Source organism: Elephas maximus, chromosome 10, assembly GCF_024166365.1.
Source record: "Elephas maximus indicus isolate mEleMax1 chromosome 10, mEleMax1 primary haplotype, whole genome shotgun sequence".
Lineage (NCBI taxonomy): Eukaryota > Metazoa > Chordata > Mammalia > Proboscidea > Elephantidae > Elephas > Elephas maximus.
This window is the reverse complement of record NC_064828.1, coordinates 63,949,834-63,963,263: the sequence shown is the minus strand read 5'-3', so window position 1 is coordinate 63,963,263 and position 13,430 is coordinate 63,949,834. Positions and strand designations below refer to the sequence as shown.

Here is a 13,430-nt window from a genome sequence, read left to right as displayed (position 1 = left end):
AGCCTGTGACCTAGTATTAGGTGTTGGGTTCATTCCAACTGACTCTTTCGTGATGGCCAAGCAGGCTTGAGCAGCTCTGAACTGGGGCTAGGATGTGGATGAGGAAACAGCAGATGTTCCCCTCATGGAACCCAAAGGTAGAAAATGACTTAAAGCTGCTTCATCTTGGCATGGCTTTCCTAAAGCTTTTTTTCTGTTTTTATCTACAGTTAGGAATAGATGTACTCTGAGAAGCGAAACCTAAATATTGAACTATCGGTCTATTAGGGGTACTATTCTATCTGGTTGTGGGATCACTCTACCTACCTTATTTGTACTGCAGGCCTCTTCTTTGACAGATGGTTTCTAATGCACAGAAAGAAAGTCACCTCTAATAATATCTCTGGGTTAAACAGGCATTTGTGGGCTCATTAGGGAAGTTTGGGTATGTATTCTAAATGTCAACCAACCAACTTAGAAGCAAATTTGGAACATAATTCCTTCCTAAGTTGGAAACCGTCTGTCCTTAGCCACCTCTTGCAGTAACAACAATAATAAATTGAGGAGACCTCAACTACTATTGACACAAGATGAGTAAACATTCACCGTATGCAATGAGTTGTTTAAATATAGCTGTGCCATGTGTACATTCCATTAATCTCTTGATAGTATATAACTTTATCACCTACAATGGCTCATAGAACCTGAGAGGATTTTTCAGAGGCAAGACTCCTCCATTGACTCAAGAACTGTCTTAAGAATCAAAGGTCTGTGTGGCATTTAGCTTACTTATTTTCACCATACCTCTGTGTGGAGATCAACTTGTTATATAAAGCATTGGAGAAATGATGATGCAAATAAAGTGGTAACTAGGAGGAGGCTTTTAAACATTTTACTGTATTCACATAATCCCCACTCTCATAGGTAGCCAAACATTTATATTTACATAACAGTAAAATCTCTTGAATGTGGGTGTATTCAGACTTCTAAAACAGTGAGTTCAGTGCTTCACTTGCATATTGGCCCACTCTCTGACAGCTTCATTGGCAAAAAGAAAATAATGTCATTCTGACAAAATGCAATATACCTGAACACCCAGGAGACCCAACCCATCCTAAGTATGGATCAAGAGCAAAGAGCCTGGTTGGCCTATAGTGTGCATGCGCTGAGCTGTTGGTTTCAGCTCTGTTACACATCAGCATCACATGCAGAGCATTTAGTAATACCCAAGCACAGGCTCCACTCCAGATCAAACAAATCAGAAGATCTGGGGCTGGGACACAGGCATTGGTATTTTTTGAAAAACTCTCCAGCAGGTTATTCTAATGTGCAGCCAAGGTTAAGAACTGATGCTGTAAGACTACAGTAATTGTAGCCATGGTACCAAATTTTAACATTTAAAGTATTCGTGTAGAAACCAAAAAACCAAACCCACTGGCAACCCATAGCGACCCTATAGGACAGAGTAGAACTGCCCCACAGGGTTTCCAAGGAGCACCTGTTAGATCCTTTTGGTTAGCAGCCAAACTCTTAACCACTATACCACCAGGCTTTCCAGAGTAGATTTTAATTCATAATATAAAGCAGGAGTTAAGTCTTTAGACTTGCAAGGATTTTGCTGAGTAGGGAAAAAAGGCCTATTCCTCCAGTATTTAAAAAGTGAAAGCCGTGTGTGTGTGTGTAACACAGCCCTGCAATTCTTCTTCCTTTGTAGTTTTTGAATGTTTTCCTTTTTCTCCCTGCTGCCACACCCTCAGTTCAGGCCCTTCATCATCTCTCTAGTCTTGCCGCTCTGCCACCTCTTCACCTTCTATAAGCACTGCTCCCATTATTTCTCTCAAACCCTAAACTGTCTCTTTTCTTTTAAGACCCCCTTCAATGGCTCCTTCCTGTCTAGAAAAAAATTCAGTCTCCTCACCTGAGCAGCTAAGGTCTTTCATGACTGGGCTGGAGTGACTACTTCAGCCAAAAGAAGTCGCTTGCAGGTCTCTGAATGAGCATTGTTGCCTCTGGCTCCCGAGCCTTTGCCTGGACAGCCTGTACTTCACCCCACCCTGCCCCAAGTCCCCATTCATGGTTCATGTTCCTAGTAAAATCTTTCCTGATTTCACCTCCTATCCCCTTCCTCTCCAGATCTTTACTGCCTCTTTGCCAAAACAATACTTTGTACAATTTCTGGCACATCGTGGGTGCTCAAAAATTACCAACAAATTCCATTTTATCACGCTATCAAAATTTTGAGTCTGTCTTCCCTGTTAGACTCTGAGCTTTCTCTAAGGGCAGTGTGTAGCTTAGCTTTGGGGGACAGATTTGGGTTTAAGACTTAGCTCTACCATTTACTAGCTGTGGGATACTGGACACGTTTAACTTTTTCCTCAGCTGTAAAATGAAGGTGACAACTTCTCCTTGCAGGGTTGTGAGGATTAGATAAAATGGGTGTAATATCAGACACATAGTTGGTGATCGATACTTTCTTCCTCTGATGCTAATGAATATTTGACTCTTAATCTTTACCACTCTGCAAAATCCAAGTTAACACTCCACTAGAAAGCTTCAGATTGTATGTTTCCAAATGGCCAAATGGCTGTTTTTTAAAAGTTAAATATTGGTTGTGAGATTTGAAAAATCCTCTTCTGTCACACCCTGAGCACCAGGAGTACAGCACACTCATTACCCTATTTAACCCACCAACAGTCATCTGAATTATTATCTCCATTTTTCAGCCAAGACAACTAGAGCAAAGAGAAGGTAATGGTTTTCCTTTAGAAGGAGAGTTGGGGCTTTTCAGAGTCCTGTTGACTCTAAACTCTGGGCTCTTTCCTTGACACCACGTTGCCATCACATCCAGCCTTGTGAATGCATGTTAAGTGCAACCACTTATTTTTTAAAATTAAAACCCACACTCCAATGATGACTATTTTAAGAGTATAAGTTACAATAGTTGTTATATTTTAAAAAGTAGACCCCTTTCAGCCCCATTACTTGGAAATGAATATTGGGCTGACAACTACCACCTCTCTTGACCTTATTGCTTGGAACTTTGGTTCTGTCATTTCTCACATGAAACAATAATAGGAACTACCTCTTGGGTCTATGAGGATTAAATGAGTTAACACAGGTAATTCTAAGACATGAAACAGTGTTTGATACATGGCAGTGCTCAGAGTCAGCTATTACCATCATCGCAAGGACTGTTTTGTTCAGAATTCTATCAATTTGGACCTTTAGGTTTGCCCTTTAATGTGCTCCCCTGTTAGGAAGGAAGAACGCTAAAAAAATACTCTTTAACACCTCTTGCTTAATTGAGAACTTTAATAATAAAAAAAGACACTTTAAAGACAAAAAGTAACTTTATTGACTACTAGTCTTACCACGAAATACCTATCAGAAATATTACAAAATAATGCGGGTTTTTTTTTTTTTTTTAACATGTTTGGTATCCTGACATGACGATCCTTTCACAGAAAGGATTATTTACAGTTTATGTAGATATAAAGCTCACTGTTGCAAATACAAATGTAGAAGTGTAGAAGCAATATATACCAAACTGGTATACTGGCTAGCAATGGGTATGTAACAAAGGCAGAATAAATAACAGCTTCATATTTTTCTTTTCTTTTTTATTTTTTAAAACAACTTCCAAATACAAAAACGTAATTATTCAAAATGGATTTTCATATACATATATATATAATTCTGCTGCAAACAGTGGATCAAAAAGCAAAACTGTCCCTTACAGCATGGTTCATTTTGAAAACCCACAAAACTATTCATACAACCAATTAGAAACCAGGTGAGCAAAACCACCAATGCTGGTGAAACCCTGAAGGCCTGATTCTGGCTGAAGCAGAGAGAAAATAAAGTATAAAGCCCTACTTGCTTAATTAAACATGGTTTTCCCCTATGTCTGCAAGAAAAGCTAAGAGCTAAAGAAATGCACCATTATCACGACCTGGGCCCTTTAGAATTCAAACTTTACCAGGAATTGTCATTTAAGCATCTATAAGAAGTGGATTGTCTAATGACTTATAAGTAAAATAGTCATTAGATAATCCTTTTATATTTTTACCCTTTTATACAGAGACTGACATACTTTTATACATTCTGACATCTGAAACTTTGGTTCTTTTAAAGCATTTGATAGAAGGAAAACAGTTTCATGACTACAGAACTCTACAGAACCTTTTTCTCTCCTTTTTAAAGCATCAGGCTAAGCTAATCTGAAGAGGATACACTGCGTACACACTGACCTGTCACATCGCGTGCAGGCAAAGAGGTGTGGCACAGGTGGAGTACCTTCCGCGCTCACCCTTTGTGCTATAATACTGACTCCCATCCACAGGTAACACTGCTTATGTTCTGCTGTACCCTAAATCTATGTCTTTGCTACCTGAAAACATAAATTTGTATAAAAATATGACTGTTTCTTTAGAAAATAATATTTTTTAATAAAACCTGGCAGATAGAAAAAATGGTGTATCAAAATATGGTAAACAAATGTAAAATACTAAATCATTAAAAACATTTCATAGAAAGACATTGTGCTATGAAGTTCTCTCCTGAAGTGTGAATGAAGTACATTTTTACTTACATCCAAAGGTTAGTAAGCCCACTTTCCCGTCTTAATTTCATTATATATCATTAACAGCAGCACAGCAGTAACTGACTTAAAAATGGCCCTTTCTGATATATTAACATTTCCTGTATATGTCTACTTCAAAATTAAAAACAAAACAAAAAAACCACCTTCTGGATCACTGATTTTCAATCCTGTTACATAGTAGATCCATTTGAAGAACTTTAAAAGGAAAGTCAATTCCATCTGGGTCTCACCACCAGAGGCTGATTTAAATGGTCTGGGGTGGGACCTGGGCATTGGTATTTTTTTAAAAGCTCCTCAAGTAATTCTATTATGCAGTCAGCATTGTGACTCACAGCAAAGGACACATGAGAAAACGGTTGTTCTTAACCCCACACATATCAGCTGATTGTCTATAGGTATCATAGGTATTGCATCATTCATTCCATGATGTATCCTAAGTATTAAACAAGGGAGACCATGTATACAAGGCAGTCACGTAAGCGAAAATGAAGAGAGTAAGCTCCTAACACATATAAACACAAGTGATCTATGTATTTATATATGTATAACATATGCATATAGTTAGGGTACTTTGGTTGAGCAGAAACTAGCATCACCATCATTTGTTACTGATAAAAAACAAAACAAAAAATCACCAGTAAGCAGAAACATCTTCTAATACATCTCCATAGCTTTAACATAAGCCAGTTTTGTAAACTCCATAAAACGAATTATGACGTGACCACAGCTGATCTGTTACTTGGATGAGGAACTCAACTCAGTCCTAGAGCTTTCTGGAAGAGCAAAGTGGATACATGGCACTGATCAGGTGTGAAGGAGTCACAAGGCATCACAGCACGCATAGTCTTCTGGTTATTGCTTAATTCGCATCTTCTTGACTCTGGACTGGAGCCTGTTGTATGTACCTATCTTTGGCTTTCTAGAACCACATGATTTTGACCACTTCATCAGTGTTCACTTTGGGGCAGCCTCAGTGAGGCAGCAATGGCTATATAACTAGGCAGTGTTCTCTCTGTTCAAAGAAGAGAAACCCTTACCTCTCCTCCCTCAAACCATAAGCATTTCATGAGGGAGTGGTTAAAAAAAAAAAACAAACTTAAAAGCAAACAAATAAATCTAAAACATCTTTCACATGATAAACAATGTGATGTTAGGCATAAGTGATCTGGAAAAAAAAAAAAAACAAATGAACAAACACACACCACCGTCCAAAATTCTGAAGGCCTGGTAAACTCTGTAGAGTGCATGTGTAGCTGTACATTCTCTGTAGTTGTTTTACCTGCGCGTAATACTTAAAGTGCAATGTCCCAAGGCTTTTATTTCCATCACAAATATAAAGACAGAGCTATGTTTGGGATGAAGAAAATATGGCATGAGTAATAGTTAAAGAAAGAACCCATGGCTTATACAGCCTCTAGGAAACAGCAGGGTGCCTGTACAGCTGCACACGAAGGACTTTATACAACAAACTCTGGAACTTCATCATGAGTGAGATCCAGAGAGAAGTATTTGCTGGTTCTTTTGACTGGAAAATTGTCTTGGATGTTGATGCACTGTTGAGCCAAGCAGCTGTTGCAGTAGAGGCCTTCCTCGTCCAGTTCATGGCCACATCCAAAAGTGAAACTCTGAGCAGCATCCTGACACAGACCTGCAATGCGCAAGAAGTCTTTTTGGTAAAGTCTGATGTCATCAAGGCTCAAGCTGTGTCGATCAGTGGAGGTCTTTGGTTTTCGACATATAGTCTGTAAAATAAGAACAGGTTAAAATAACTTTAAGAACATAGGCTAATGCAAAGGGTTATTAATAACATTTGCTGCAAATGAGGCAGTCTATAAAGTTGTAAAAGGTTAATAGGCCCCTAAAGAAAATATCAATACCATTACCACTGGTTACAACAGCAGTTAACATTTATTGGACACTATGTGCCAGGTCCTGATCGAAATGCCCCATATGTATTGACTCACTTAGTCTAACAGCTCTGTAACCTGCTGCTGTTGAGTCCATTCCGACTCATAGCGACCTTATAGGACCTTATGGGACAGAGTAGAATTACCCTGGTGGGTTTCCAAGGCTGTAAATCTTTAAGGAAGCAGACTGCCACATCTTTAGCCCACAGACTGGCTCGTGGGTTTGAACTGCCGACCTTTTGGTTAGCAGTTACGCACTTACCCCACTGTGCCACCAGAGGTCCAAGAGCTCTAGAAAAAAACCAAAACCAAACCTGTTGCCATACAGTCGACTCCAACTCATAGTGACCCTATAGGACAGAGTAGAACTGCCCCATAGAGTTTCCAAGGAACGCCTGGTGGATTCAAACTGCCGACCTTTTGGTTAGCAGCCAAATGCTTAACCATTATGCCACCAGGGTTTTCAACAGCTCTAAGGCAGGTGCTATTATTCTCCCCATTTTCAGATAAATAATCCACGGCACAGAAAAGTAAATGTAGCAGGAATCCCCCTATACAGAAATCAAGCAACTACCATAAAATAAGGTCGTGTAGGTTAAAACACTGTTTTCTTTGTTTTTCTCTATGATATGACAATTCAGTGTGGTAACACTCTCAGGCTGAAGCCTATTATTCTTTCAGTAAGAAATGGGAAAACAATTCTTCAAGAAACAGTATGTAGAAGAGCTATTTTTTAAAAAGCCAGAATTCTTGAACAGAAAACTAATATAAAGCGTTCCTGGGGTTCAAAAGGGTGGGAGGCAAGCACCAGGACTAGGGCAGCCCCTGCACACCAAAATAGGTCGTGCTCTGCCAGACGCTTTAACAGCATGTAGCAGGTTTTTGGAACCCATTATCCCAGAGGTGGTACTGGCTGGAAACATAGTTAACAAATGGTTCAGATAATTACATGCACAGTAGATATTTAATAGGTTATTTAAGGAAAGTAAGCATTATATTCCTTTAATGGACACCACAAAGGACATTCTTGTTACGAATACGATTATCACTTTTGCTACAGGCAGAAGTACCAGGAGAAGAGAACAGGGTCTGGGCCAAATGTCAATCCTGACAACAAACATCTTATAAAGTCTTTCTGGTAAAGTCTACAAATCTGAGCACTCACTGCACGTGATGAACCCTTGCACTTGGGGAGCCTTCCCAGAAAATTCATTCGTCATTACCACAAATCCATGAAGCAGGCACACAAATGTTCTCCCCGTTTCGTGGTGTGGAGGCTGGTGCCTCGCTGTGCCCCATAAACACTCAAGTACAATGAGGGTGAACAGCGAGTGGCAGACCTGGGATGCAAACCCAGGCAGTTTGACTCTGGGAGCTCAGACTCTTCACCATCATGCTACACATATGGTACTCATTGGAGTTTTTAGAGAAATATTTAATAAATAAAACTTTCTGTTCACATTACGGCTGGTTATTAAATGGAAGTAAGAGAAATAAAGAAAAAATGGGAGAAAAAAAAGGAAGGAGGGAAGCGGGGAAAAGCATGGAGGGGGGCAAAGAAAAAGGCAGAATGCAAGAGAAATAAAGCAATAAAAGAAAAACACAAATGGGAGGGGGGAGAGACACAGAGAGCTGACAAAACTGTTTTGATTCTCCTAGAATCCAGATTTCTGGGTTCATGGGATTGGGGTGACCCACCCAGGCCATCTGCCTGTAGGTGTTGAACCTTGAGCCTTTAAGGAACTGTTTTCCTAAAGGCACCTTCAAGTCAAACAATAGCCTAGTAGGCAGTTTAGCAGAGATCGGTTTGCCTTAGGCATTGAGCCCTGAGAGAATTATCTACATCCAGCCAGTTTCAAGGAGCAGGAAGCCCAGGGTCTGAGTGGAAAGCTTGTGGCACGTACTTAGTGGATCTATTTCTCCAAAGCCTGGAACCCTGCATGTGTCCTCATACTACCTCCAGAGAAATTAACATGAAAATGACCTATATAACCTGGGTTTGAATCCTATCTACTCACAATAAATATACCCTGTTACACTCATTTTCCATGTTTCCCTAAGTATTTAGGTTTTTGACAGAGCCAAAGGAAAAAAGGCACATAAGGATGGAAAATGACTGCTCAGAAAATAGAGGTGAATATCAGTTGTGATTATATTTAAATGCTGAAGCGACGAGTTTCAGAATATTTTACCTACTATCTTTTGACATTTTGATAGTGTAACCAGTAAGCACAGGTTATCAAATGCTCTAGCATACTTTGAAAATTCAATCTAAGTGGAATAACCAGGGTGTACAAACATTTCTGTTACAACACCTCTGACAAGAGAATTATTCTCCCAGGTTGTTGAAGTCAGTCAACAAAAAAACAGCAAACCTGAAGCCTAAATACCAAAGGTCTCCCACCTTTACAAAGTGCAAAACAAAGTACATAATTTATGTAAATAAAAATCAACTCGAAAATAGTAGGAACTAGTAAATTAAAAAGGAAATAAATCCAAATAAAACTAGAATGTTTGTATCTGGTAAGAATCATTTCCTTAGGGTTTCTGATTTTCATTTTCTGAGACACACAGACACAGACACAGACATAGACACACAGACACAAACACACACACCAGTTCCTACTGAAAACTTTCAATTCTTTCAATACCTGTGGAAGAGAATCGGTACTCTGGCCACGAAGTTTGACCACTGTTTCTGAGGAGCTGGAGGTGGAAGAACCGATTTCTTTTACAATTAATCCTGATGTAAAACAGAGAAAGGAAAAACAAAAAAACAATGAAGACTTCCAATTATTCACACCTCTTGCCACAAACTCTATTATATTCTAGCATACACTACTACCAAGAATGAAAGACCAAATATTAACCATTACTGAAAAATCTCACTGTGAGCTTTGGTGGTAGACAACCAGGACAAAACATGTTCTCTCTCTCGTCTTACAGGAAATAGAGGGGGGTAGGATAAATGTGGGGTTAGAGTATAGGAAGGAACTTATAGTCTGAATTTTCCAAAATAAACTTCTAATTAAGCTATTTATGATGACATTAGTAACAAAAACAAAGACTGTAGATGTTTAGCAGTCTTTTTACTATACCTCATAAAGCTTTCTTCCCAACCATTTTCCATATAACACTAATTGTGAATTCAATTCCTCCTGAACAGTAACTCAGCCTCCTAGGTCTGGTTCCACTGGGGCATGTGCTGGTTAACTGTAGGGGCTCTGGTGTCAGGCTGTTCTGGGTTGGAACCTGGCCCAGACAAGTAATTAGCTGCGTGTCCTGACCAGCTACTTAACCTCCCTGGTTTCAGTCTCCTCCTCTATAAAATGGGGCTGATGACAACACCTATACCACAGAGTTTTAATGACAATTAAAGAGTACATGAAAAAGGCTGAGTGCAGGGTCCATATGTGAAACACACTCAGTTCATGGGAGCTTTTCTTGGCTGATGAGGTCATTCTCCTGTAGCAGATCCCACTGGTAAGAGGCCGAACCGAGAGGCTGCAGTGAACATTCAGTTCTGGACCTTTGCGATCCAAAAGAGCCCTTAATCAACCCTAGTGTTCAGGGGGAACCTACTAATTTTTTGGAAACAGAAATCTAGGGCTGAAACTTCCCTATGTGAACGTGGTATGAGAGTGATGTACCCAGAAAAAAATGTTTGAAAAGGTAAAATCACTAACAAGAATGGAGATGTAAACTGAAATTTTTCTTGCAAACAGATGAAGAAAGTGAGTATGTCAAGCCCCAGATCCATAAAGCCAAATGGCTTCTGAAAAAAAAAAAAGGTATATTCCTATCATAAAAAAGGAACCTTGACTAAGGTGAGTCTCATTTAGCCCACTACTAGCAACCTATAGCAATGACTGTTTATGTTTTATCCCTTACCTCTAGAAATGTCTCATAATGATTCAGTGTCTAGCACGTCTTGCATATAATAAGTGTTCAATAATTACATCGATTAAAACATGAAATAGGAAGGCATTCCTGGCTTTCACGTAGGTAAATGCTCTCCGTGAAAACTCTCAGTGACGCTCGTGCTTTGGGTGTTGGTATAAACTGGTTTAGCAGAAGGTCCTTCTCTAGAAAGATCCTTGTCTTCTAGAAAATGTTAAAATTTTAGAACAAATCCTCATAGAAACATGTGAATTGTGCATGGGTTGGCAACCAGTATGGTTCCTTTGGATTTCCTGGTAAATGTGCCCTTGGTTTACCATGCCTGTTAATAATTTGCTCCAAAACTGAGACCCACCACTAGAAAAGTCAGTATCAGTTCTTGTGCTCAGAACAAACTTCAACATGAGTGAAGGACACAGGGGCATACTTGGCCACTACTCAATTGCAGCTCAAAGTTTTCTCTTAAAAACAATGTTTAACTGCACAGAATGTGGAGAATTTGGAAAACCAGGCAGGTGGAGGAAGAAAAGAAAATTGTCTATAAGCCTATCATCCAGAGAAAAGGCTATAAATATTTTTATGTCTTTTCTTTTTTCATATATGTAAAATCAGTTTTATTTTACAATTTGAGATCACACTGTTTATACAATTTGTACTGCTTTTCTCACCTATCTTTTCTTATGTTTTCAAATATTCTTTGAAAATGTCAAATTTAATGGCTGCATAATATTCCATTGTATGAATATGGTGTACTTTACCCATTGTTAAATATTTTGGTTATTTTCTTTTTTTGCTATTATAAATATTTCAGTAAACATTTTTTGTATATAAAATCTTTTAAAATGGCCATCCTGTTTTATTTTTATTTAAAATTACAACGTTAACAATGCTTATCATAAAACAGTAATATAGAAACATATAAGTAAAAAGTAAAAGTCAGCTTTCCTCATGAAGCCCTTCCCACAGACACTTTGTTGTATATTGTTTTAAACTGTTTTCTTTCGAATCAGAAACATATATACAAAGAGACATCCATGCACATATAATATCCATATAATTGTGAATTTTATTTAATATATATTGAAGCATAATTTTAAGGAGAAAACCCAACATAATAAAGCAAACTGGCAAAAAAAGGGACAAAGCTTGGTATAAAAATGCTAAGCATTTCTACTGCAAACAGCCTGATGGTTTGTGTTGGTTACACAGAGTAATTCCCTGTAACCATCAGCAGGCCTATTCCCACTAGAGTGTCTGGAGGCCACGGTTCTGCTAAGTTACCAAATTAATTCTGTAATAAAAGGTGCCTCACAATTCTGCAGAGAAAGTACCAGAGTAACGGAGACTGTGTTGGTCTTGTCCATCTCTGATTTCCAGTGCCTGGCAGCAGGGAGAGGCTCCCTCAGCACCCAGGGACTGTGTGTCTGGCAGGGCAACACAACAGATAACTTCAGTTGCAATGGGGTCTTTCACTCGAAGGTTTAAGTGATGGGACAATAATCACCTAGGGTACCTCTAAGGCGTATTTCTCTAAAGAACAGAAACTCTTTCATGGCATGTGTGTTAGAGGTAACTGTGGTTTAAAAACAAAACCCATTAAGCTGCCTTTTTAAAAAGATAACATGTTTCATATTAAGAAACTTGAGCACTGGTGGCACGGTGATTAAGCGCTCAGCTTGCTAAATGAAAGGTTGATGATTGGAACCCACCAGTGGCTCTGCAGGACAAAGATGTGGCAGCCTGCTTCTGTAAAGATTAGTCTTGAAAACCCTTTGGGGCAGTAGAATTAGTCAAATATGGAATTTAAGAATGTCTTTTTATGTATGTATTGTTTGACACTTTTTCCTTCAGAGTCCTGTACCCACTATATAATACAGCAAGGGGAAGAAACAAAACAAACCTGGACACCTGACTATTTCTAGCCATGTAGTACTTGTCCTTTCTAATCTACAGGCTTCCTCACGTGTAAAAAGGAGGAGGCTGTACTAAAGGGTCTCTGAGGCCCTCCCAGATGCATTATATGATTATTTGATGATTGAAGTTAAAACAGCAAAAAAAGAACACCCTATTATACAACTACCTTTTGTCCAAAGCATGGAGGGGAAGATGCTAATTCCCAATTCTGAGTGCTTTCCACCCTTCCCTTTCCTTTTCTGCCATAGAAGGCACCGGATCCTGGGGTTTACTACACTCACGTGGAAAGGATTTTATTCCAGTTTCATCTCTGATCTAGACCCCCACCCTTACTCCTCCTATCTTCTGGACATCTGCCTCTCAGTCCAGAATAATCCAATACTAGGGAGAAGAACTTTCTATCAGAGCTCACCAGAGTGTCCATTCAGCTTCCGTGACACAAGCATGTCCTCCGTGATGTAGATGCACATGTCTGGGCTGACTTCCAGGGACTCTTCATTCATCTGCTCCAGGTCTCTGGGGTCATCAACCAACATCTCTATTTCTGAGACAAATGAAGGAAAAGACATTCAATGACGTTAAGTATATGACACCATAGTTCATACCTATACTTTGAGGGAATCCACATAGTTATTGGCATTTGAAAATAAATTTGCTAATGACACTCTTCGATAGGAAACTCTAAGGACAGTTCTCAACTGGGTGATACTTTTCTTTTTTCCCACAAGATTGTGTGTTACCCACTAGTCTTCTAAAGCCCATGATTTGCTTATCACTTAGTTATTCTTTAAGACAGAAGAAAGGCTGTTCCAGAATGCTACTATGACAAACAGCAAATTGAGACTGATGGGTCACTTCCTAATGCCAAAGCACAAACCGCTGCCATAGGCAGAGTTGAGAGTTCAGTAAGCTACTCATTTCCCATAGTTGCCTATTCTTAATGCATTTAGTGACTGGATTTGAGATCTAAATGAATTCTATAGAAACTGAACATATGTTCTGCAATTCTCCTTAATGGAGTCAATATCTTTCCCCTAAACCTGAATGCTATAGTGCTTGTTTGAGATTGAATAATAATATAAAAAAGACACACAGCTACTAAGTTTGGCTGATTTAGGCCATAGGTC

General features: G+C 39.1%; 1 protein-coding gene across 4 annotated transcripts in view; it reads right to left on the bottom strand.

Annotated features, from left to right (window-relative positions):
- Positions 1 to 3,327: 3,327 nt before the first annotated feature.
- Positions 3,328 to 13,430, bottom strand: part of FRMD6 (FERM domain containing 6) — an 89,121-nt gene continuing 79,018 nt past the window's right edge. For 2 of the 4 annotated variants that reach the window (XM_049897933.1, XM_049897934.1), the window contains exons 12-15: positions 12,716 to 12,847; positions 11,721 to 11,813; positions 9,141 to 9,232; positions 3,328 to 6,324 (exon numbers count right to left, since the gene is read on the bottom strand). In XM_049897933.1, coding sequence (XP_049753890.1) covers positions 6,040 to 6,324; positions 9,141 to 9,232; positions 11,721 to 11,813; positions 12,716 to 12,847 — 602 coding nt within the window. In that variant the 3' untranslated portion in view covers positions 3,328 to 6,039. The remainder of the gene's footprint in view (positions 6,325 to 9,140; positions 9,233 to 11,720; positions 11,814 to 12,715; positions 12,848 to 13,430) is intronic. The other 2 variants (XM_049897936.1, XM_049897935.1) reach the window with 2 other exon arrangements.